Source organism: Hermetia illucens, chromosome 6, assembly GCF_905115235.1.
Source record: "Hermetia illucens chromosome 6, iHerIll2.2.curated.20191125, whole genome shotgun sequence".
Classification (NCBI taxonomy): domain Eukaryota; kingdom Metazoa; phylum Arthropoda; class Insecta; order Diptera; family Stratiomyidae; genus Hermetia; species Hermetia illucens.
The window spans coordinates 88127834-88153246 of NC_051854.1; the positions used below are offsets into that span (position 1 = coordinate 88127834).

The 25413-nt window shown below is 43.0% G+C and overlaps 3 protein-coding genes across 3 annotated transcripts; 2 read left to right on the plus strand and 1 right to left on the minus strand.

The window, feature by feature from the left end:
- The first annotated feature begins 4031 nt into the window (after nucleotides 1–4031).
- LOC119659881 (kelch-like protein 7) lies at nucleotides 4032–5605 on the plus strand. Its single transcript, XM_038068200.1, has 5 exons — nucleotides 4032–4230; nucleotides 4330–4426; nucleotides 4504–4740; nucleotides 4850–4956; nucleotides 5025–5605. Exons 1-5 carry the CDS (start codon nucleotides 4165–4167, stop codon nucleotides 5244–5246), a joined length of 729 nt encoding a protein of 242 aa, XP_037924128.1. The 5' UTR covers nucleotides 4032–4164; the 3' UTR covers nucleotides 5247–5605.
- Nucleotides 5606–11504: 5899 nt separating this feature from the next.
- Nucleotides 11505–12598, plus strand: LOC119659449 (antigen 5 like allergen Cul n 1-like). The gene is made up of 4 exons (XM_038067534.1): nucleotides 11505–11667; nucleotides 11776–11925; nucleotides 11983–12218; nucleotides 12285–12598. The coding sequence occupies exons 1-4, from the start codon at nucleotides 11542–11544 to the stop codon at nucleotides 12526–12528; spliced, it is 756 nt and encodes a 251-aa protein (XP_037923462.1). The 5' UTR covers nucleotides 11505–11541; the 3' UTR covers nucleotides 12529–12598.
- A 4775-nt stretch (nucleotides 12599–17373) lies between these two features.
- Nucleotides 17374–18398, minus strand: LOC119659765 (antigen 5 like allergen Cul n 1-like). The gene is made up of 4 exons (XM_038068025.1): nucleotides 18228–18398; nucleotides 18012–18161; nucleotides 17711–17946; nucleotides 17374–17647 (listed from the first exon to the last, which is right to left on the minus strand). The coding sequence occupies exons 1-4, from the start codon at nucleotides 18348–18350 to the stop codon at nucleotides 17404–17406; spliced, it is 753 nt and encodes a 250-aa protein (XP_037923953.1). The 5' UTR covers nucleotides 18351–18398; the 3' UTR covers nucleotides 17374–17403.
- Between the last annotated feature and the right edge of the window lie 7015 nt (nucleotides 18399–25413).

The window sequence follows — 25413 nt, forward strand, 5'->3', positions numbered from 1 at the left end:
CAAGCCGCATACCTTCGAGCCCTTCCAGTGGGATTCGACAACCAATTATTAACATAGATACTCTGATTTACACGGCATTGAGGGTTGAAATTTTAACTTCATTCCAAGCCATATTTGTGTTTCTGATAGCGTCAAGTACGTCGTATTTCTTCCGATATTCTCGGATTGTTCGTGTGATATAGTAGCGTTTAAAAGCAGCTTCCCTGCAACTCCGCCATGATATTTCCATAGCATGTTGCGCCCGTGGGACTTAAGAATGCATTCAAAGTGTTCCCTCCTTCCCGCAAGAGGCGACTAAAAAGGATAGAGACTTGTGATCTAATAACCTGCAAATTCTGAAACTTTATTGCTATCAAAATAGTACCTCAGGTCGGGACTGATCTCACTGCAACGACCTTGAGCTATCGTAAATGAGGTATGATTTATTTCTGGAACGTCCGCACGCTCCTTGAGAACGGTAGCGAGGGTCCTCTGAATGCTCGCTTTCTCCAACTTGAGCCGGAATTCCAACGAGATAATCTGGACATTCTGTGCCTAAGCGACGTAAGATGGTGGGACTCTGGATAGTACTTCTTTCCTTATTGTGGCAATGTACTTTTGTACTATGGAAAGCCAAGTGGTAGCAAATACGAATCTCCTGTTGGGTTGCTTCTGACGGCTGACGGGAGCCAGTTTTTGACAGACTGCTAACTACATCTTGCTCGAGCATTTGATGGGGAAACACAGTCTTGTCGACCGCAATGGTAATGGTGGGAGGTTCGTTTATTTTTCCAACAACCAAATCGACCACTTCGCTATCAGCAGTAGATTTAGGAGTTGTCTCCTGGATGTGCGTAACGAGAAACTAACTGACACACCTCAAAAGAGATCACCATCTGATGGTCGCTTACGTTCTCTTGCGTGTTCACTTCTCACAGGGTTGGGGAGGTGCGACCCCCTAAGTTAAAAATCGACTGCTTGTATTATCCAGCTGTTGCTTTGCAGTGGAAAAGTCATCTTGCTCACTGGACGGCAGACTGAGTAACACGCCTGAGAATATCGATGAGCATTGGGCTACCATCAAAAATACTCTTTTCGCTAGCGCTGCGTAAGTCGTCGGCCACGTCCCGAAGGGCGTCATAAGGTCTGACTGACTGCGGAATCGTGGAAGCGATTCCCGAAAAGTTTGGTGGAGTGTACGCCGTAACAAGAGAATTTCCTATTGTGCTGGTCAGGCAAAGCCGAAGATGCCGCAGTTCGCAATGATTTTAGAAATGTATACTGCATCACGGAAGAGCTAGCATACCGACAGGGTTACTCCTTTTATACACTCCTTCACTTTTGCCGTTTATTGACCTTGCCTGTAAATTATCCTTCATCGTCTTTAACATTTGAGATCTCGAAGTTGACGAGTTTGTTTTGAATGGATCCCTTCCTTAGTCCTGGAGTACCTCCTGCCGTCGCCCATCTGGAACATATACGGTGGGTGCTATCACGGCCTTTGCTGTCCAACAATCTGCCTTCAGTTCATCATCGTACTTTTCATTTTCAATATGTAAATTTATTAATGGATGTTTACGAAATGGCTTATTTCCTACAGGTGAACAGGCTGTCGCTGTTCTGCATTCGGTTCATAGTCCGGTCCGTAAATGCGATCAGCTGCATCGCCTACTGGAAGTTTGCAGGTAAGCATAGCTTCCATTTGATGCATATAGTACTGAATGCTGAAGGCATGCGCTATGACCTTATCTCCTTATATTAAATACGACGCGTTAATTCTATTTTCAGATTTCTATTCTCTGCCTCCATTGCGGGAACATTTACAAACATACATTTGCAAACCTTTCGGAGAAGTGGGGAAATATGAAAGCCTCGTGAATCCAACAAGGAATAAGAAACAGCTTAGACCTGATTCTAACGCCGAAATTGTTCATAGAGCATTGGTTAAGCTTCAATCAGCATCAGCATCAACGACGCAACAACCGGTATCCGGTCTAAGCCTGCCTCAATAAAGAACTTCACACATCCCGGTTTTGCGCCGAAGTCCACCAATTCGATATCCCTAAAAGCTGTCTGGTGTCCTGACCTATGCCATCGTTCCATCTCAGGCAGGGTCTGCCTCGTTTTCCTTTCCTACCATAGATATTGCCCTTGTAAACTTTCCGGGCGGGATCATCCTCATCCATACGGATTAAGTGACCCGGTCACCGTAACCTATCGAGACGGATTTTATCCACAACCGGACGGTCATGGTATCGCTCATACATTTCGTCGTTATGTAGGCTGTGGAACCGTCCACCTTCATGCAAGGGGCCAAAAATTCTTCGGAGGATTCTTCTCTCAAACGCAGTCAAGAGTACGCAATTTTTTTTGCTAAGAACCCAAGTCTCCGAGGAATACATGAGGACTAGCAAGGTCATTGTCTTTTACAGTAAGAGCTTTGACCCTATGGTGAGACGTTTCGAGCGGAACAGTTTTTGTAAGCTGAAACAGGCTCTGTTGGCTGCCAACAACCGTGCGCGGATTTCATAATCGTAGCTCTTATCGGTTGTAATTTTCGACCCTAGATAGGGGAAATTACCAACGGTCTCACAGTTGTATTCTCCTATCTTTATTCCTCCCGTTTGACAAGTGATGTTTGATGTTTGATGTTGTTGATTGATTGGTTTTCGGTGCTGACGTTGCCATCATATACTTTGTCTTGCCTTCATTGATGTGCATCCCAAGCTCTCGCGCCATTTGTCGCCTGCTCGATCTGGATGAAGGCAGTTTGTACGTTTCGGGTGGTTCTTCCCATGATGTCGATATCGTCAGCATAGGCATTTACCTCAGCATCACGAATCACTTTCTCGAGAGTCAGGTTAAAGAGGACGCATGATAGGGCATCGCCTTGTCGTAGACCGTTGTTAATGTCTACTGATCTTGAGGGTGATCCTGATCCTTTTATCTGGCCTCGCACATTGGTCATGGTCAGTCAAGTCAGTCTTATCAGTTTCTTCGGGATACCGAATTCTCTCATGGCCGTGTACAGTTTTTCACTGGCTATGTTTAGCGTTACTTACTGTCACTTTTGTAAAAATGGGTTTTCCATATATTCCGTTATATTCATTTTACACATTTCATGTTCCTAATATTAATTAACGCTACTTTATAACATTATTATTGTTATTATTCAACTTAGAAATCTTATCACAGAATTATCATTATGATTCAATTTAGAAACTTTATGACTATATTATTATTATTATTCAACTTAGAAACTTTATTATGGTGAACGGTGAAAGATTTTATTCGATGGGCCGCGTGTGTCTCCCGGTGGTTGCGACAGAAGAGACCGGCTTATTTCCTTGCGGTCCTTTCTGTCCCAACCAACAGCTCTTTCTCACCGCTAATTCTCCACTCTCGTGACGAGTTCTAAAGTGAGTGGAGAGTTCCGCGCCATCTACCCGTCCGCATCCGCAACATTCGAAATAAAATTCGAATGCTGCGGATCCTGCCGCGCCACATCATAGGCGGTTTTAAAGTCGATGAATAGATGTGCAACTGGTGTCCATATTCCAGCATCGTGGTGTATAAGGCTACACAAGATAAAGATTCCAAGACACGTTTTTGACTGACTGTTACTGTACTCTAAATCTCCTAACATATCCAAAACAGGTGAGGTTTTTTAGGCAGCCACATGACCGTCAAATTAAAGCCTAGTAAATTAGTTTTTTTTAATATTATTACATGGAAAGGGCGTAACGTATAAATGAAAAAGAAAGCTCTTAACAGGCTAACACGACCAAACAGAAATAATATTTGTTTATGACAACTGGTTTAAATTAAAATATACGGAGGTGTTTCCCAAATTAAGTAACTTTTATTTCACCCAGATATGGAATTAAAGATATTCTAGCCCACTGGAGCCAATAAAAGCGATTACTTTTAATGGTATCCGGCAAGGGTATTATAAATGGTGGTAACTTTTAGGGTTTTAGGGAAAGATAAATTCGATATAAGCTTGCAAAACTAAAATAGGTTTGTATTTATAGCTTCGGAAGAGGACAATATTCGTTATTCCTATAAGCATCTTAAAGACGAGATATACTCAGAACATTTTCGTTTGCAAAACTACTTCATTGTCTGTCTGAGCTAGTTCATTGGTGCTGCTTTTTGGTTGTAAAAAGTTTGCTGAATTCAAGGATGAAACAACTTAGTCAAGCCAATCACTTTAAAAAAATCGGCGTTGGATTTCGGTTCGGGTTAGAGGTATGTATAACCGTTGCTTTATAGTGTCAGCATATGTTTTAGCGATCTATTTGTGATAGATACAATTCTAACAATGCAAATCCTTTTTAATCGTTACAGAGTTTCGACCTTATTCTCCGTGTTCATGGTAGAGATATTCCAGTCCACCAGCTGATTTTGGTCCGTGCCAGCAAATACTTTGAGTTTCTCTTCAGTGGTAAGTACCCAAAAGAGTCCTTATTTTCATTAGACTTCAGCTGGGCAATCGTATAACCGTTATTTGTTTCTCTTCAGGACGCTTCGAGGAGTCTGGGAAGAAAGTCATAGAAATGGATGAGTTTGAATTTGAGATCGTGGAATTGGTTGTGGACTTCATTTATTCTAGAACCGTAAACCTTTCTAGCGATAACGTAGTGGATGTTTACGAACTGGCTGACTTCCTGCAGGTGACCAAGCTGTTGCTGTTTTGCATTCGTTTTATGGTGGAGTCTGTAAATCCGACCAATTGCATCGCCTACTGGAAGTTAGCAGGTAAGCATAGTTTCCATTTGACACATATAGTAGGGCTGAAGGCATGCACTATGCCCTCGTATCTCCCTATATTAAATACGATAGTAATGTGCATTCATTGTGTTTTCAGATTTCTATTCTATGCCTCCATTGCGGGAAATTTTACAAACGTATATTTGTAAACATTCCGGAAAAGTGGTGAAGACCACCGATTTCCTGGAGTTGGAATTTGAGGATGTAAGTATAACAACAAAACTTATTTATAGCAAAAAAAGTAACCATGGTCCTGTTTTGCCCATATACAGGTAAAGTCTATAATGACGAACGTCGAGATGAGCAGACTCGAATGGGTCAAATCATATAAGTCAATTTTCTCAGCAATGAAGGCGTGGATGAACCATGATACAACTAGGAGTGTGCACTCAGAAAGCCTCGTGACTCCAACAAGGAATAAGGGACAGCTTAAACCTGATTCTAACGCCGAAATTGTTTGCAGTGGATTGGCTAAGCTTGAGTGCAGTGAATAAGCCCTAATGCAACCGTGTAGGGTGGGCACCAAGGGAAGCAGTTCGCAAGAACCGTGGAAATTGGGGGGAAAAACTTTTAGACAATGCAGTTCTAACAAACAAGTTCGTTATGGAGTGTCTTTATGGTCGAAACTGATTGTTGGACAACTTCAACCTTTACAGATATCGAAGTAGTCAATCATGGTGTAAACTCAAATTTCTTAGGTGTACACATTTTGGTAATGTCCCATATTAACACAAATTCCACTTCATTGTATATTATCCCAAAAAGACAGTTTTTAATCTCAATACCAGCATAATTGATTATTGTGTGAATTATAATAATAAAGTACGAATTTCAATATAAATGTGGTGTTTAATGGTCTTCTGCTCGTCGTTTTCTTTAATTAGATGGCTATGTGAGATACTGTTCACGGAACCTAAATTTTCCGCAAACCGTGAGGTCCCTAGACAATAATCCTTGCATGCCAGCAGTATGCAAAGAGTATTACGGATTCTCTGATAAAACTTTTTGACAAGGAAGAGACATTAACAATTTACAATTGCATTGAATCTTCGTCGAAATTTTCACAGACACTGACGCAGAATATCCTGGAAATATATAGTGGTGAGATATAGCGAAATTCGCTTCAGCTCCCCCCAGGATTTCCCGCCCTCACTCCTTCAGCGCCAAGTGTTTTTGCATAGTAATAGTATCGGATCAGCCTTCGAGAAACCCTGGGAATGACTTTTTATGCAGCCTGAAGGACCATCTGGGCAGAATAGTTTCAACTTGATCTTGGTGTTAAGATAGTTAAATTTCCAGATTCTAGACAGTGCACTAATCACAGTGTACCTATTAATCATAGTATCTCAAGCAAGTCTATAGCCGCATTGTTTAGGATAAGTGAGGGATCCTAAGTCCACATTCACTTGATGTTGGACCGGACCAAATGGAGAGCAACTTACTCTCACGTTTTTGGTCCACGAATCCCTAGCTTAGGCTCAAACTATTGGCGGTTCCACTTGGATATAATTCGCACCCTTGGCGAGTTTTTGCGAATATATAAAGGAGCGTTTTCCATTTGTTGCCAGTCTAGGTCACGCTGCTCCCAGTACAAAGGTGAGACAGCGTCTGACGAGTTGCCTCTGCCCTGGACGAAGCCGTTTGTACCTATATTTTTTTCAAGTCTATAACCGCCAGGAACTTTAGTATCTTCCCTACTTCCAGATCTTTCAATTTTTCATCTGGTATTAAGTGCATCTCGCAGAAGCCTGGACCTACTTGGCACAAGTGCCGGACACTGTCCCAGAACATGTATAGAGGTTTCATCACACTCCACACAAAACCTGCTGGCAGTGTCCGTAGATATCCCTAGCTTGCCTATGTAGTATAATAGTTTAGCCAACAATGACCAGTGCGTATTTTCATTTCTTCTTCTTTTTCTTTGCGAGGTTTAAGCAATCCTTTATGTGCATGGGTTCGTATCCCCCAATAAGCATCCTGGATTGCTCCATACCTGGTAGACCCGCCCAGTATAGTTCCCTCAACCGTTCCTCTTCATTTTTTAACGTCAAAGCAATGAAGCCGTCTCGGATTCCACAGAAGGGTTTCAAGGCCGTGTAAAGGCGTCCATGCTTCCTTCGAAGTTCGTCCGCTGCCTCATTGCCTTCTAACCCAGCATGACCTGGAAGCCAGAGTATCCAGACCTTGTTCACCGAATTCTCATTCCAGCTCACCTGGACCTAAGTGATCGCTTCTTGGCTGTCGGTGAGAATAGCAATGTTCTGCCCCCTGCAGTTAGTTTGGATATTAAAGAAGGCACGTCTGTGTTGTCGGATGCTCCTTTGATATCCAAAAACGCACACAGTGCTATTTCTTTTGTTTCTATGGCATCCCGTAGTACATCCGTCAGCTGATACAGAACAGTTTTAGTTGTTCGTCCTGCCCGGTAAGCGTGTTGAGAGTGATGTAGGGGATTGCGCTTTAGAACATTAGTTCTAATATAGTTGTCTATGGCCTTCTCCACCGTTTTGAGTATGAACGATGTTACGCAAATTGGTCTGATGATTTAGGGTGAACAGGATCCTTTTACCCGCTTTCGGAATAAAGACCACTTCTGCCCGCATACATGCCCTTGGTATATATCCTAGCGTTATGCTCCCCATTACCAACTTCAGAAGACACTCTAAGATGATTCCCAGGCCTCTCTGGATTAGTGTTTGAAAAATGCCATCTACTCTCGGTAATTTCAATGGTTTTAAAGTTCCTACTGCCGACCTTACCCTAGCTTCTGAGCATACTTCTTTTGCTAGTTTCCAGTTCTCCTTTGTTCTCCTTTTATTGGTTGTTGGGGGTGTCAGGCAGAATGTTGTTGCCTGCCGCCATAGATAGGATCCCGGGAAATGAGTTCTGAGAAGCAAGTGTACCCTGTCCTCCTCATTTTTGGTAAATGTCCCATCTTCAAACAGATAAAGTATATTGCCCCGTCTTTGGCTACACTCTTGTAAAGCCTGGTTGCTTCTATGATTTGTTCGACCCCTTCACAGAATTCCCTAAAGCTATTCCATTTTGCTTTCCTGATCGCATAGCTATACGCAGTCAGTGCATTTTCGTACCTCTGCCAGCCCCTGGTTTGTTTTGCCCGGTTGAAGAGTTTTCGTACCTCTGTTCTCATTCATCCCTTGATGACTTAACAGCTGGCCTCATAAGAGTCAATGACGACTGTGTTGAGGTTTTCCACCACTGTTTCTAACTCGAGTTTGCTCCTGATTTTACTGTCCCCTCTAAGGTGGGCAATGTTGTTGCTCAAGTGCGTTGCATAGGATTCCTTATTATTCTTTTTACTTCGGAGTTACCCTTGATGTCGATTCTGATTATTCTATGATCTGGCATAGAGGGCTCATCCGACACTCTTCAAATCCTGACCAGCCCGTTCATTAGAGCAATTCCTAGAATTATATTTTGTACCTCCTGTCTAGCGCTGGTCACAAATGTTGGAGTGTTCCCCTAAGTTAAATGCCAAAAATAAATTCAAGAAAGTACTCACCTCTTCGATTGGTGTCGGTGGTTCGCCAGACTTCGAAATGGGCGTTAACATCGCATACGATGAAAAGTGGTAACGCCATCTTCACACAATACTTCACCAGTTTAGTGATTTGTTCCGGTGGAACCCGGATGCCGACTCCTGGAAGTATCCTACGACTGCTATGACTGCCTCTCGCTGTCCACCCTGAGCTCTAGAAGTCATAGTCATAGGTCTAGGTCGTCCAACTTCTGCTCTTCACTGGGAAACAGGTCTACTTCACTGACTGATGCAGTCCTTTCCGCCTCTATGGCTTTCGAGACTTCTTCGGGGACCTCGGTATGCTTTTCACCCGGTGTCTCCTCCGATGTGGCTTTCCTCGGCTTTTCCCTGTGCACATGAACGGATATGTTGCCAAATCGATAGTTTATATGGCAACTCCCACGTTTGATTGAATCGAGGGATCGATCATGTACCCCGATCGTAAGAAATTTACAATTTCCCTCCACCTTGCTTCTGAAGACCCTCCATAATCACTTATGGAGATCCTCATTCTGAGCGATTAAGACGCCCGTGAGATCTTCCGTCTCAATTGTCGCTTTTGGGAGAAAAACTATTACCATATGTGCTCCTGGTATATCATCCCCAGCACATGTTTACAGTTGTGCTCCTTCCCAGCCTGACAATTTAGGAACTATGGTTCTAAGCCACTCTGCGGTGTCTTCCGTCGAAAGCGTATCCCCGTGAACACAAGTTTCGCAGGCCATCCCTTACACATCTGCCTGACGAAAAGGTCTTCGGTGGTTTCTTGCTCCTCACGAGCATGTATGTATTTGCTCGGGGAACATTTTTGGCAGTTTGGCCAGTCGAATTCCCTTGACCGCACTAGCATAGCTAATGGCTGGCTTCCTGATTCCTGCCTGCACAAATTTCTGAAATTTCGAAATTCCAAAGATTCCTCGAGATTTCAGCAATATTTCTAGTACCCAAACGCCCCAACCAATATACAATTTTGAGTCTCGAGGTCGCCCCCAATAGTATTTACCACGAATTAAACTCCTTTTCTCGAAATTCTCAATCCTAACGGAGATATAAGCGTTTAAAGTTTTCGCAAGATTCCCCAAACTTCACCAATTGGCCAATTGCCTGGCACCCAGGTCCCCCGACCTATATACCATTTTGACTCAGACTCTCCCCCGATAGCAGTGATCACAAATGAAGCTCCTTTTCTTGAATTTCTCAATATTAACGGAGATATAACCGTTTAAAGTTTTTCCCAAACTCCTCCAAATTTTAGCAATTTTTCTATCACCCAGGCCCCCCAACCTATATGCCATTTTGAAGCCCAGACCCTCTACCAAGATTAGTGATCACAAATTAAGCTCCTTTCGCGAAATCCTAAATATTATCGGAGATATAAGTGTTTACACGTTTTCCCAAGATTCGTCGAAATTTCAGAAATCTTTCCGGCACCCAGACCCCCAACCTATATACCACTTTCCTCCAAATTTCAGAAATTCTTCTGGCACCCAGACCCTGCAGCCAATGCACCATTTTGAAACCCAGGCCCTCCCGCGATGGTAGTGATCACGAATTAAGCTCTTTTCTCGAAACTCTTGATATTAACGGGTATATAAATGTTTTTCCCAAGATTCGTCCAAATTTCATTAATTTTCCTGGCACCCAGACCGCCCAACCTATGTACCATTTTGAAGCTCAGACCCCTTACCAGGAGTAGTGATCACGAATCAAGCTCGTTATCTCGAAGTTCTCAGTATTAACGGAGATATAAGCCTTTAAAGTTTTTCCCAGATTCCCCCAAATTTCAGTAATTTTCCTGGCACGCAGCCTCCCCAACCTATATTCCATTTTAAGGCTCAGACCCTCCCCCGGCAGTAGTGATCACGAATTGAGCTCCTTTTCTCTAAATTCGCCGGCTTCAGAGACTCCCAATGTGTCCCGGTGTGTATCGATCATTAGCAGTTCGCTCTTCACCAAGAAATTTTCTCGAGATATTACGCCAGCTAAGAGGTCAGAAATACTTGGTCGGGCACCTCGGGGACACGACTCCCCATATTAAAGGCAAACAGTTAAGGAATTAAGGAGGGTGGGTATAGTTACCCCACTATGAGCTAATGAATGACCACTTTGTGAAACATCTATCTGTATTTATGAAGCAGGCGTTTTCGGGAGTGTTGCATTCCTTTTAAATGCCTCTTTCTCTCACGAAGGGGCGTGCCTGATGACTCCCCACAAATTTGTCTGTCTGTCACACCCGATTCACTCGGAAACGGGTAAGTCAATTATGACGAAATTTGGTGAGAAGGTGTTGTCTGTGAATACGTTTACATTTAGCAAATGGTGCCATTTTGTGTCGAGTTTGAGGGGAGCTCCCCATATATGTGAAAGGGGGGTGTACATTTTTTTCACAGGATATGGTCGTGTGGGGTATCAAATAAAAGGTCTCAGGTAGTACATTCCGAAACTGATGATATTTTTAATACCGGGCGAAACATAGGGGAATGAGGGCTCAAAATGTTTGCCCCAAAAGTGTAACAGGTATCGTTCTCAGAACCTATCCCATCGAAAAATCTGAAAAGAAATCACAATGATGGCTTTTTAAAAAATAAAGGACAATTGGATTTTTTACTATATATACACGGAACTGCTATGCACTCATCGTTTCTCACATAGGGAAACACAAAACAATACCTGAAGCGGCCAGCTTCCGATTTTTCGACATGTTTGTCTATGTTATTCTCATTTAGGCTTCACGTCCGTGTCGATTCTAAAGAAAATCTTGAAAATCTTTCGGTGCAATCTCGCAACGGTTTATGGAGAAGTGATGTTTTGATTAATGACGTGAGAGGGATGGAAGTGTCCAAAAGAACTTTCAACATTCCTGAGCTTGACTAACACAGAAGCGTGCAAACATATGGACATAGCGCTGAAAGCTACAGTCCTTAGGACATATCCCAAAAAAGACAACAAATTTTCCACTGCTGCAACCTGGATTCGATCATCATTTCCTAAATTAAATTCTGTAGAGTGAAAAAATTCAATGACCTTGGTAAGAACTACAAATAATTGTTTTCAACAAAAGTGGCAAAAAAAAAATTGTTTCGCTCTGTATCTGCCAAAAACGAACGTAATTGATTATTTGTGTTTGCATAATCTGGCGACCATTTAACTCAGTAATTTGAATTCGTGGAAGCACAATTATTATTCAAAGCATTTTTTGGTTTATATAACCAGTAAAAAGTTTGAGCTCGTTCATTACGCCTCAAACAATGAAAGTTCAAGCTACTTTCCTATTAATACTGGCCTCGGTAGTGATCCCTACTGAAGGACAAAATTATTGTACTTCGAATTTATGTCCCAGCGGTACAACACATATTGCCTGTAGTAGTAATGGAGTAAGTAAAAAATAGGATTTCTTTCATAAGAAAAGAATTAGCGTCATTACATTTTCCGGGTTTTCTTTTAGTCTTAAGAGTCTTATGAAAAAAACTTTTTCGTTGCAGAGTTTCGGATCACAATGTCCCGCAAATGCTAGAACGGTCAATTTATCAAAAATGAAGGCACTCATCGTGAAAATGCATAACGTACGACGAAACAGGACTGCGGGTGGAAATCTACCAGGATTTCAGCCAGCAACACGGATGAGAATATTGGTAAGCAGGATGAATTGAAACGAACGCATCATCCTTCAATCATCCTCTTTCTTTTAGCAATGGGACAATGAATTGGCAAAGATTGCTCTACTAAATGCCAAAAGATGTTTCATGGCCCATGACGCCTGCCGTAATACACCACGCTTCACTCATGCCGGACAGAATTTAGCGATAAGCTCCACTAGGGGGATGCCGAACCGGTTGCGGAGGCACCTTATCAAGGCTATCCAAGGATGGTTCCTTGAATATAAAGATGCTGACATGGATATTATAAACAGCTTCAGAGATCCCAAGTAAGAGCATTGAAATCTTCAAATCTGACCAGAATAATGATAACTCTTCTATCTGGAATTTCGCAGGACTGTGGGGCATTTTACTCTCATCGTGAGCGATCGTGTCCTTAAGTTAGGGTGTGGAACAGTTCGATTTGTAAAGAACGGCCGAAATACACTGCTGACTGCCTGTAACTACTCATCCACGAATGTATTCGATAAACCTGTATATAAGACAGGTACCGCTGCCTCAGGATGCACATCAGGGACGAGTCCGAGGTATAAGAATTTATGCACAGTGAACGAACCTCTTGACCCTAATGCCATATAATGATATAAATAATTATATATGTTTATTGCCATCCAACGGATAACGAGGAATAAATTTGATAGAAATTCAATAGTGTACGTCTGGACTGCATTGATCTATAGGAACCATGTTCTTGTTTCTAAAAACTATACAAAATATGCAAAATATTTTCTAACTACCACCAGCTGAAGAGTGCTCATTAACGATGGCACCATTCAGTAGTTATTATCATTCCAGTTTGCTGTGCTACTTCCAAGTTCACTTGTATAAATAATAACTCATGTCGTGGTGGACATTTTTTGACTCCGCTCTAAAAACATTATTCATCGTATAAATTCCTAAGGCAGCATCCGCAAGTTTACAGTATGTTACTAAACAAACAACTATGCGAAAAGTATCGACCCAAAGAAAAGTAATGTCGCGAAAACAGCAGCGCGAACACAGGAGAAAGTTGGCTTTAGACTAGGTGGTATTAGGCGGCCTAGAACGGTAGGTTCAGAGAATACAGGAAATTGGAAACTGAGGGCCATTTCAGCAAGAATTTCTTAGCCAACCCAAATTGTATATTATACCTAGAGAAGGAGATTCTTGATCATTGGCATATATAATAGTATGGTAGTAAGTCCTAAATATTGATGCAGATCAATATCCGGACGGCAGGACCCTACTCTAGCAAAATATGAAATCAGACCATATTCCAATTTCAGAGGTTGCTTCTTGGCGAAAAACAAATAGCTCCTGCAGAATTTTGAGCCTGCGGAAATCACTTCGAAGCAGGGTTTGCAATGGCAAAAGAAGGAAAAACTCACATCTTCAGTCATTATTGTCCTATGTTGCTCTTGGTACCACACCATTGCGTAGGTCGCAAATATTGATGTAGAGACGACCCCAAGCCCCTTTGAGTTGGAAGAATCACTATTGTTTGAATGACCGTGTAACACCCAGGCATCTCAAGGAAGGGTAGACTCCATTCTCACGAATTCTTTTTACGACTATTATTAAGTATCATGCTGAGATAGTGAGTCTCTTATGCACACTAGACGTGAAGGGCAACTAAAAATGATAGATATGTGTAGGTTCGCAACCTATGCTTTAGAAACAACTACCATCAGCCTCAGAATCAAACTGCTTTCATCAACGGTTTATAATTGGAATCTAGAATATCCGACTCCTCTTGGCGACAATATCGAGGCTCTCCAGAGTGCTCGCTTGCTTCAATTTCAGCGATAATTTCAACGATATAGCGAAGTAAGATAGTGGGAGTCTGCGGACCACTACTATGGACCTTAGCCAAATGGCTCTGGATTTGGGGAAGTAGGCACACACAATCGGACTGAGGTTGAACACTAGCAAAACCAGGTTATCAGTTTGACGGATCATCGCCCTCTTACTACCTCTCTTACTATTAGCAAACAAAACATTGGAGATATCGATCAATTTGTCCATCTTGGAAAAGTTGTTTCTGCTGACCGCTGCACCAACCTTGATGCTATTCGACGCATTAAGAACGCAATTTCCATATTTTCAAGGTAGGTATCAGTGGCCGCTCCGAGGAGCCCAATTAGCGCTTTGGTGCGCCGTTTTGATGCCACAAACTACTAAGACCGTGACTGTTGTTATGGGAGCAGGGAGGCAGAGTCCAGCCTTAGCGTTCACGAAGGAAAGCAGCTCTCCCACCTTACAGCTAGAAATCTCTCTGAGGTCCCCAAAGAATGGTTTACCCAGTGTCCGCCTGACTCTAGCCAGAGCTGGGTAATTGCAGAGAAAGTGCATGAGAGTTTCCCTTCCTTCCCCGCAGCTTCGGCAATGCGAGTTGTAGGGTATGCCGAGCCTAGCGGCATGGTCCCCTATGGGCCAGTGCCCCGTGCAGACCGCCGTAATCTTGAATGCGCATGTTGAAAATATGGAAATTGTTCCACGCCAATGTTCTCTCTGTGTTGTGATGTGGGAACATGCAATGACTTTGAACCCTCAGTCCCTCACGCGCATTGTATAAAACTTCACGAGCCCTTAATCGATGCGTGAGTCTGCATCAGAACTTGAAAAAACAACATCGCGAACCTACCTAAAGATCAACCCGCGAACTAAACCTGGAAATACGAAACAAAAAAAAATAACGGCTCGGATGCTTCTCCTGCCTCAGATGTACAGTAAGAGGCTGCTTTTGGAGTTCCCACCCAGCCTTGTCAAACTCAGACCATAAAATTTGAGAGAATTACCTCCAGTTCACTTCGATATACTTCAATCATGCAGAGCAACAAACTGACATAATTCATGCAAGAGCATAATAAATTTAAAAAAGATAAATATAAAATGCACAATAAATGGTTTAATGTACAGTATATCTATCTGAATTAGTTACTACCAATAAGCTTCATTAACTATACTTATAAACACATACATACGTCGCCATTTAGGTATTACTTCGCAGGGTAGGTTTGCTCTGCTATTTGCGGCTTTCCTCCTTGTTTGTTTCTTCAGCAACTCCTCCTGTGCTTGCATGATTGCAGAGCAAAGCGTAAGTCACTTCTCCTCGCACTTCAACATCTCAACAAATAAGCTCTCCGGGGTCATGCTCCTGCCCAGCACCTGTTTTAAGCTCCTCCTCTCCATTGCAAATCTTGTGCAGTGAAACACCACATGCTCTGGATTCTCCGATATGCCACCGCATCTAGAACAATTCGGACAATCATTCAACTCAAAGCACCGTGTCGCGTGAGCAACTGGGTAATATGGCAGTTGGTCTCCCCATGTTTCCGCTCAAGCCACACCCTAATGTTGGGAATGCAACAGTTCTACGCTCTGTGTGCCCCTCCATACGTCTTGCATGGTACAGAATACCCATTTCTTTAGCCAGAATGTCGACAGGGATCATGCCTGCCACCACCAATACAGCTCCATCTGATGTCGTTCTAAAAGCATTGCAAACCCTCAAAGCAATCAGCCGGTAAACCGAGTTCACCTTCTTCCGTCTCTGAGAGTTTACAAGCGCCTCAGCCCACATAGGGGACTCGTAGAGCAGGATGGAGCGCACCACTCCGGCTAGCACCAACCTCCGGCAGTGTTTCCGTCCACCAATATTCGCAACATTTTTGCAAGTGCCGTTGTCGCACTAGCTGCCTTTTGGCATGCATATTCTGATTGTTCCCTGAAGCAATTGGGGGTCAATTACTACCCTCAGATATTTGATAACCGGCTTTGATACGAGCGTATATCCACCGACTTCCACTTTCACAGTGTTATTTTTCCTGCGGTTCGTTATTAAGACCGCTTCCGTTTTCACGTCCGCCAGGGTCAGCCCGGTACTTTCTAGCCAGGACTTTACCGGTCTCACTGATTCCGTCGCGTAGACCTCCACATCTTCTGGGTGTTTTGCTGTAACAACCACAACTAAGTCATCAACAAAGCCGACAATCGTAGTCCCCCTGGGATGGGAAGAGCAAGCACCCCATTATACATAATATTCCACAACAGGGGACCAAGTACCGATCCCGGTGGTACCCCGGCTGAGACAATGTACTCTTTAGGCTCTCATCCGTAGCGTACCAGAGAGTCCCCTCTGAGAGGTGGTTTTCCACCAAATCTGCTAAATATCCGAGGACACCTATGTCAGCCAACGCCTCTTTAATTCTGTTCCAGTTCGCCGAGTAGAATGCGTTTTTGACATCCAACGCCAACACGGCACAGCAGGTGCCAGAAATCAGTCCACCTTTAGGCAGCTTTACCACCATGTTAATTCCTTCCACTGTAGAGTGGGCACGTTGGAAACCAAACTGGCGTTGCGACCAACCATTGCTGGCTTCGACGATGGGCATATTGTTGATGATTTTCTCCACCATCTTCGCCATTGTATCTAGTAGGCAGATTGGACGATACGATGCTGGCTTTTCAGGTGGCTTGCCAGGTTTCGGAAGCAACACCAACTTTTGCTTTTTCCACTGAGCAGGGAATATTTCTTCTTTTAAGCACGCCTGGAAGGTGTTGGCGAAAAGGTCAGGCCTAGCCTTTACTGCCAGTTTCAAAGCTCGGTTGGGGATATCATCCAAATCTGGGGCGACCATCAGATTTTGGATAAAATCAGGCTCAATAGGTTGCAGTGGGCGGGTCACTTAATCCGTATGGATGAGGATGATTTTAGGGATATCGAATTGGTGGACCTTAAAACCAAAACTGGGGTATCTAGAGTTCCTTACTAAGGCAGGTCAAGACCGGATATCGGTTGTTGCACCTTGATGATGCTGATCATCATATTTTAGTTTTTGATGAATCACTTCCAAGTTCTCGTAGTGTTTTTTCAAGAATATAGAATGTCCAACAGGAATGAAAACATAGAAAACCGTGTTATGAACCAAAACTGCTTGTAACTTGTGCTTCGATAAGTCGACAAAAAACGCCATTGAGTGGATTCATAATGGATTTTAAATTGAACCTTCAAACATTTGATGCCACTGAAGTAAACTGAATTTTCTTCATGGGTGAAGTAGGGCACAAAACTCTTTTCACGATATCTTAACCAACAAAAAGACGTTCCAGGTAGTACTAAAGTTATCCAAGCAAATTAGGGTCGTCTTTGGGAAGATCCAGATTTCTCTAATATCAAGTTAGAAAATTAGTCGACCCGTATTTTTCTTTTCTTGTTTACTTATTGTTTGGGTTCATTCAGAAAATGCGTTTAATATGATGAAAATACTGCAATATCTGTCGAAATCACATGGCTTAGACATGGGAAAATGGACCAAATCTGAAATCGCATCTTCTGAAAAATCCTGACGTCCTAGATAATATCTGTTATCATGCTCGTTTTCAACACGCCAAATTATATAAGCATCAGTTGAAATTATTAAAACAGCTTTTTGGTTGCAGACATATGTAATTATTCAACACTTTGCATTGTATTTATATTTTATTGGGGTTGATATTCTCCTTCGTAGAGCACAAGTTCTTATAAGTTGGGTGTCGTCCAGTTACACATGCAGATGCTGTAGCTCCCGACCTGTACACAGGCTTATGAAAAATATTCGTTGCTGAATAGTTACAGGCTGTTATCTTTGTATGTCGACCTAAACGTGTAAAACCCACTGTTCCGCACCCCACCTGGGTAACATGATCGCCTACCATAAGGGTAAAATGCCCCACAGTCCTGGAAGTCCAAGAAAAAACGTTTCAGTTCTAATCAAAATCAAATATGAAGACGGAAAAATACTTAGGATCCCGGAAGCTCTTTATGATACTCATATCGGCGAGCTTATATTCAAAAAACCATCTATCCATTGTGTCAATAAGATGGGATCGTAGCTGGTTTTCTTTCCCCCATGTGTAGGTCATTCCAATGTTCTGTCCCGATCTGAGAAAATGCCGCGTATTACGGCAAATATCGTGATCCATGAAGCATCTTTTCGCATTCAATAAAGCAAGTTTTGCCAATTCATTGTCCCATTGCTAAGGGAATTATATAAGAAGATTAGACGCAAAAATTCGAAGAAGTTTTTTGGCTTGGGCCTCACCAATACACCCATTCGTCGTGCCGGTTGATACCCACGTAAATTTCCACCTGCAACACGGTTCCTCCGTATATTGTGCATATGCAGGATCACGGACTGCATTTTCGACAGGTCCTCCACCTTAACGTTAATTGGACATTCCGGTCCGAATTTCTAGAGCAGAAGAAAAAAGATTCTATCAAAGAAGGGTCCTAAAAGAAAGTCCTTTTGTGTACTTACTCCGTTATTACCACAAGCAATATGTGTTCCATTGGGACACAGTCTCGAATCACAGTAATCCGTAGCCGCGTTAGAAAACGACACGAGTTTCACCAGCAACAAATAACTGATTTTAAATCTCATTCTGGCCGGTGTAAGTCGGTTGAGCTCACCTTGTCTACTAAATTTATACGCTCCACTCTTCCACCTTAGAACATTGATAATTTCCCCGAATTCAAAGGTGCTTGTCTGCCCAATTAAATCAGCATCTGATGATGCAAATATCAGCTTCTGAGTGATTTTGTTATTTTGGTGGTGATGAAAAAGAAAGTGATTTGTACGTTATCTACTTTAATAGCTGTTCGTCGATGGTTGGAAACTTATTACTTTTTCCATCTCAATTTTTTTTGATTCGGACCTGGTTTTGGAAGCAACCCATTAACATATTTAAGAAAGAATGTTAACGAGTTGATGCTTAATTATCTGCTGAATATCAGTTGATGCTGACGAATTGGAGAATCAGCTCACAAAATTTTTCTACTTCTCGTGATAGTACTATATTTACGAAGTTCAAATAACTGGCGTATTTCTGGTGCAAAATGACACCCCAGTGTGACCAAGGGGACTCCATCATCATCAACGGCGCAACAACCGGTATCCGGTCTAAGCCTGCCGTAATAAGGAACTCCAGACATGCCGGTTTTGCGCCGAGGTCCACGAATTCGATATCCCTAAAAGCTGTCTGGCGTCCTGACCTACGCCATCGCTCCATCTTAGGCAGGGTCTGCCCCGTCTTCATTTTCTATCATAGACATTGCCCTTATAGACTTTCCGGGTGGGATCATCCTCACCATACGGATTAAGTGACCCGCCCACCGTAACTTATTGAGCCGGATTTTATCCACAACCGGACGGTCATGGTATCGCTCATAGATTTCGTCATTGTGTAGGCTACGGAATCGTCCATCCTCATGTAGGGGGCCAAAAATTCTTCGGAGGATTCTTCTCTCGAACGCGGTCAAGAGTTCGCAATTTTTCTTGCTAAGAACTCAAGTTTCCGAGGAATACATGGGGACTGGCAAGATCATAGTCTTGCACAGTAAGAGCTTTGACCCTATGGTGAGACGTTTCGAGCGGAACAGTTTTTTGTAAGCTGAAATAGGCTCTGTTGGCTGACAACCACCGTGCGTGGATTTCATCATCGTAGCTGTTATCGGTTGTGATTTTCGACCCTAGATAGGAGAAATTGTCAACGGTCTCAAAGTCGTATTCTCCTACCCTTATTCTTCTTCGTGTTTGACCAGTGCGGTTTGATGTTGTTGGTTGGTTCGTCTTCAGTGGTGACGTTGTCACCATATATTTTGTCTTGCCTTCATTGGTGTGCAGCTCGAGATCTCGCGCCGCCTGCTCGATCTGGATGAAGGCAGTTTGTACGTCTCGGGTGGTTCTTCCCATGATGTCGATATCGTCAGCATAAGCCAGTAGTTGGGTTTACTTGAAGAGGATCGTACCTCTTGCATTTACCTCAGCATCACGGATCACTTTCTCGGGGGCCAGGTTAAAGAGGACGCATGATAGCGCATCCCCTTGTCGTAGACCGTTGTTGATGTCGAATGGTCTTGAGAGTAATCCAGCTGCTTTTATCTGGCCTCGCACATTGGTCAGGGTCAGCCTAGTCAGTCTTATTAGTTTTACCTTGGCTATGCTCAAATAGGCGGCTTTAAAGTCGATGAATAGATGGTGCAACTGTTGTCCATACTTCAACAGTTTTTCCATCGCTTGCCGCAGAGAGAAAATCTAATCTGTTGCTGATTTGCCTGGAGTGAAGCCTCTTTGGTATGGGCCAATGATGTTCTGGGCGTATGGGGCTATCCGACCTAGCACGATGGCGGAGAATATCTTATAGATGGTACTCAGCAACGTAATACCTCCATAATTGCTGAACTGTGTGATATCTCCCTTTTTATGTATGAGACAGATAATGCCTCGTTGCCAATCGTCACGCATTGATTCGCTGCCCCATACCTTGAGCACAAGTTGATGAACTACTTGGTGTAACTGACCACCTCCATATTTAATCAATTCGGCTGTAATTCGCCTGACATTAAACATCCACGATGATTCCCGCCCATCCATACAAAAACGCAAAATCATTTTTTTGTAAAAAATTCTTGAATATCTTAATTTTTGATGTGGGCGGAAATGGAAATTATATAAAAAGACGCTACTGTGCCAGGTTGCAGCAGTATGTCGAATTCACACCTACAAAAACCATCCCTAATCGTGAAGTATTACTATACAGGGAACCTGACCTGACCTACACCAACGTATTGTGTCGCGCTTTTCGGGCTCATTCCCCTTCTTGGAGTTTCTTTTATTAGGTTGCTGCAAATGAAATGGCCGTTTTTGTACTAAAATTTGAAACGACTGTGAAGCTTACAAAAATTGTTTTACTTAATCAAAATAGGTGCCAATCGATTTAAACACTTCTCCCAATGAGATTCAACAGCATGTATGCCAGCTTCGTAGAAGTCCAACTGTCGGGTGTTGATAAATTCGTTGAAGGCAATTTTGACAGGTTCCTAAATTGTTTTTCGCCAAAAAATGATCCAAATTCTTAAAAAAGTGGTAGTCGGTTGGCGAAAGGTCCGGTGAATACGATGAATGAGGCATAGTCTCATACTGCAATTCATTCAACTTTTGAACCGTTGTTCTTGAAACAAGAGGTCGTGCATTGTCGTGAAGGAGTATCACACCATCTCTGTTGACCAATCTCGGCCGTTGAATACTCAATTTTTTGTGCATTTCCTCGAGTTGGGCACAGTATTTCTGTGCATTTATCGTTTCTCCAGGTGCCAAAAAAGAATAGTGGATAACTCCAGCTGTAGACCACCAAACAGTCATCAATACCTTCTTCGGATGGAGGCTTCTATTCGGCATATGCTTCGATGGCTCATCACCTTTTATTACATGTCACTATTCTGTGTAAAAAGGGATCGGTTCTGCTGCGGGTGAATAGAGAACTGCAAATTTCCATTCGAAGCACCATGTTTTGCTCCGTAAGAGCATGCTTTCCAAGTTGTTGCAAGTGCCGGGAAACTGTCGAATAGTGTACGCCCAGTTTCTTTGCAATGTCCCTCACAGACTGACGTGTGTCGGATTCAACTAGCAAACGCAGCTCGTCGTTAATCGTTGGTCCATAATGCCCACGTGGCTCACTTTGAAGGTTTACGTCGCCTGACCGGAATTTATCGAATCACTGCCATGTGGTTCGTTCAGTTACCGTATCAGCTCCAAATGCGCTGTTAATGTTCTTGGTCGCCTCCGCCGCTTTATGACTGAGTTTGAACTCATACAGAAAAAGTATACGTTCTTGGCTCTTTTCCATACTTTTTTTCGTTTCTATTCCCTGTTATCCCAACGATGGTCAAAACTGAAATGACTCCTTGATTAAATGTAGGAGTATTTATACTTCAATATTCAACACTAACAGCGCCAATTGGTGGTGGTTTGATACACCAAAATCGCAATTAACTTCACTTGATTGCCAAAACGACCATTTCATATGCAACAACCTAATAGATCGTGGCTATGTGTAATATGTGTTGTTTTTCTCTCTTGTTTACGTGAAAACCTTTTACAGGTTATTCTTTTAACATTTGGATCTTAAACGGTTTCATAATATGGAGTTTCCATTTGGAGTATACGTTGCAGAGAAAACCTAATGTCATTTTGGAACCTGCCTTTCATTTCTGCTATATATTACCAACATAATTGCTAGTTATTTGCCAAAATCATAACGACAAACAAAACTTTATTAAAATCGGATTACTGTCTGTCTGTCCGTCTGTCTGTTTATTTGCCGATGGAAGGTGGAAAGCTTCATAAACTGCCGCAGACTCCTGCCGCACGGTTATGTGGGACTCTTACCCACTAAAACCACCTCTTTCTCCTTCCACATACCAAATGGAAGTCCCACGGAGAGGACTCTCATTTGGTATTACGTCGCGGGGCTGGATCAGAATTTATTCTGCGCTCAAGTTAATATTCGTGTTTCTCTCGCTTTCAATCTTTCGACCTAACTTTCTTACCGATGGTTGTAATCACCTTTTCGACTTCGGTTCATATCCCCTTTGCTTTCTCCATAAGTTCCATTATATTTTCGGGTGTAAAGTGCTCCTCGGTTGTAGCTTCTAATGTAACCCTTTGGGCTTCGAATCTGGGGCAATGGAAAAAAAAGTGTTCTGCGTCCTCTGGAATATTTGGACACTTTGGGCAATATGGCGAATCATCACGCCCAAATCGATACAAATATGCTCGATAGCCTCCGTGTCCGGTCAAGAATTGAGTTAGGTCGAAACCTACTTCACCGTGAGGTCGCTCGATCATTTTCCGGATACTCCATACGATTTTGTGAGTCCAACGGCCTTTTTCTGACTCGTCCCACTTCTCTTGCCATTCCGCGATAGTTTCAGCTCGTGTCTTCGACGGGCAGAAGATTCTCCGGTGAGGTACGTTCGATCGTAAAGTCGTTGTATTTCTTTTGCCAGGATTTCAACCGGGACCATTCCTGCTATCACGCAAGCTGCTTCATTGGATATTGTTCTGTAAGCGCAACATGTTCGGAGTACACTTATGCGATACGCACCTCCAATCTTTCCCTTATTTACTATATTTTCCAGTGCATCTGCCCATACTGAGGCCGCATACAGTAGGATCGAGCTGGCCACCTTCGAAATAAGAAGTCGACGGCTCGGCCTTAGGCCACCTATATTTGGTAGCATTCTCGCAACCAGCGCTCCGATGTTATATGCCTTGGTTGCTGCACCCTCCCACATGCAATCTGAACTTCAATCATTGCACCTAAGTACTTAAGCGCGGGTTTGGAATGAATTGTTTGCGTTCCAACTTTGATCGTCATTGAAGCGGACTTTCTCCGCTTGGTAATAAGTACTAATTCCGTCTTATGCTCTGCGAGTTGTAGATCAGCATCCTCTAACCAGGATTAAATCTCATAGACTGCTTCATTTGCATAAAGCTCGATTTCATCGAGAAGGCGTGCAACAACCGTCACACCAATATCGTCTGCGTAACCAATGGAGGCCACACCAGTAGGTGGGTCTAGCGTCAGTACTCCGTTATACATAATAATCCACAAGAGTGGTTCTAGGGCAGACCCTTGTGGAACTCCGCATGTCGTTTGGTATGATTTCATTCCTTCATCTGATTCGCAGCACAGAATCCTATCGATTAGGAAGTCGGCAACGATACGCACCAGGTAGTTCGCCACGCCTAAGTTGATTAGGGACTCAAGCATCTTACTCCACCTAGCGGAATTGAAGGCATTCTTCACATCAAGTGTAATCACTGTACAACATTTGCTCTCGTCAAGTGCGATCTTAGCTGTGTTAGCTACTAGGACAAGTGCATCTTTCGAAAACCGAACCGAATTGGAAGTAATCTGTTTTAGATTACTCGGTCGAATAGTTTGCCATTATTATTTGGAAGGCATATCGGCCTGTAGGACGAAGCTTCCCCCAAAGGTTTGTTTGGCTTGGGGACTAGAATTAATTTCTGCTTCTTCCATTGTGTAGGAAATGGTCCTTCTTTAAGGCATGTGGCGAACGCCTCGGCAAACATATTTGGAGCTATTTTAACTGCTGCCTTGAGAGATTTATTGGGGATGCTATCCAAGCCAGGTGGACTATATCTATAAATTTTATCCGCAGCTTCGAGGACCTCCTCTTCGCTTACCATGGGAACTTCGGCGGTGTCCATCTCGACAGTGGGAATGTTAGCGGTACTCACATTCTGTGGGAAAAGATCCGTTACTATTTCATCAAGCAGAGTAGGGCAAGAAATCGGTGGGGAGCGTTTGCCTTTAACTTTTGATATTATGGTTTTATAGGCGTCACCCCAGGGGTTCGTGTCAGCTTCATTACACAGTCGCTTAAAGTGTTCGCTTTTACTTTTTATGATGCCCACATGTAATTTCTTCCGAGCGTTTTTATATTCTTCATGTAATTGCTCGTATCCAGATCGGTTCCTATTTCGTTGACTACGCCTTCTAGCCTTGAGGCAGGCCTTGCGATATTCTCCGATTTCAGAATTCCACCAAAAGTTCGGAACTCGCTTCTGGGATACAACATACCTTGGCATGGATGCGTCACATGCTCGTCGCAACTTTTCGCCAATCTGTAAAGCTTTATTTTCTGCGCTTCCTTCAAGCGCTGCATTTTGCTGAAGAACTTCATCGAAAATCTCCTCGTCAAACTTATTAGCTACCCACTTTTCAACTCTGGTCCGAGATCATTTCATTCGTTTACCATGTTTGATTTAAAAAATGATGGCCTGGTGGTCGCTATGTGTATATTCGTCACTGATATACCACTGCAGATCCTTAGCTAAAACATCGCTAACAAAAATGACATCTATCACGGACCCCATTTCTCTCTTACGGAAAGTGTTCACGCATCCAGTGTTAGCAACTACAAGATTCAGACGAGAAAGAGCTTCGAGTAATATATGTCCTCTTGCATTCGTTTCTCGGCTACCCCATTCTTCAGCTAATACGTAGAAATCGCCAGCCACTATCTTAGGGCTATGGTTGTGTGCATTCGTTGCTAGGCTCTCCATCAAAGAATTAAACTCCTCCGTCGTAAAGCTTGGAGCCGCATAGCAGGTGTAAATAGATATTCCGCCTATTTTTGCTCTAGTGAAGCTCTGGGAAGAGAGTGTCCACTATGTTTTGTAGTAATTTCGAACAGGTAATCGGTGGGGAGCGCTTGCCTTTCAGTGATGACATTACAGACCTGTAGGCGTCACCCCATGGATTAGATCAGATCAGATCTGTCTGTTTGTCTGTCCGTCTGTCTGTCTGTCTGTCTGTCTATCTGTCTGTCTGGCTGTCTGGCTGTCCGTCACATGCATTTTTTTCGGAGACGGTTATAGCGAGTGGCACCAAATTTAGTAGAAAGGTGGGAACTGTGAACGCTCACGCATACAGTAAATTGCATCCTTTACGTCAAATTCAAGGGGGGTCCCCATACATGCGAAAGGGGAGTGTAAATTTATTTTTTCATCAATTAAAGGTCTCGGTTAGTACTTTTCGAAGCCGGTCTTAGTTCTTACTTTCGTTGGAAAGGTGGGGAGTGCGGGGGGTTAAAAGTGATCATATCTTTAAGGGGGCCATTCTAAGAAACTACTT

What these genes read in the sequence shown, in the direction of transcription:
- LOC119659881 (XM_038068200.1), top strand. Translation starts at nt 4,165, where the DNA reads ATGAAACAACTTAGTCAAGCCAATCACTTTAAAAAAATCGGCGTTGGA. An exon ending in GATTTCGGTTCGGGTTAGAG is followed by an intron (nt 4,231 to 4,329) that starts GTATGTATAACC and finishes TAATCGTTACAG; the next exon opens with AGTTTCGACCTTATTCTCCG. An exon ending in CTTTGAGTTTCTCTTCAGTG is followed by an intron (nt 4,427 to 4,503) that starts GTAAGTACCCAA and finishes GTTTCTCTTCAG; the next exon opens with GACGCTTCGAGGAGTCTGGG.
- LOC119659449 (XM_038067534.1), top strand. Translation starts at nt 11,542, where the DNA reads ATGAAAGTTCAAGCTACTTTCCTATTAATACTGGCCTCGGTAGTGATC. An exon ending in CAACACGGATGAGAATATTG is followed by an intron (nt 11,926 to 11,982) that starts GTAAGCAGGATG and finishes TCTTTCTTTTAG; the next exon opens with CAATGGGACAATGAATTGGC. An exon ending in AACAGCTTCAGAGATCCCAA is followed by an intron (nt 12,219 to 12,284) that starts GTAAGAGCATTG and finishes GGAATTTCGCAG; the next exon opens with GACTGTGGGGCATTTTACTC.
- LOC119659765 (XM_038068025.1), bottom strand. Translation starts at nt 18,350, where the DNA reads ATGAGATTTAAAATCAGTTATTTGTTGCTGGTGAAACTCGTGTCGTTT. An exon ending in CACGACGAATGGGTGTATTG is followed by an intron (nt 17,947 to 18,011) that starts GTGAGGCCCAAG and finishes TAATTCCCTTAG; the next exon opens with CAATGGGACAATGAATTGGC. An exon ending in AAGAGCTTCCGGGATCCTAA is followed by an intron (nt 17,648 to 17,710) that starts GTATTTTTCCGT and finishes TTGGACTTCCAG; the next exon opens with GACTGTGGGGCATTTTACCC.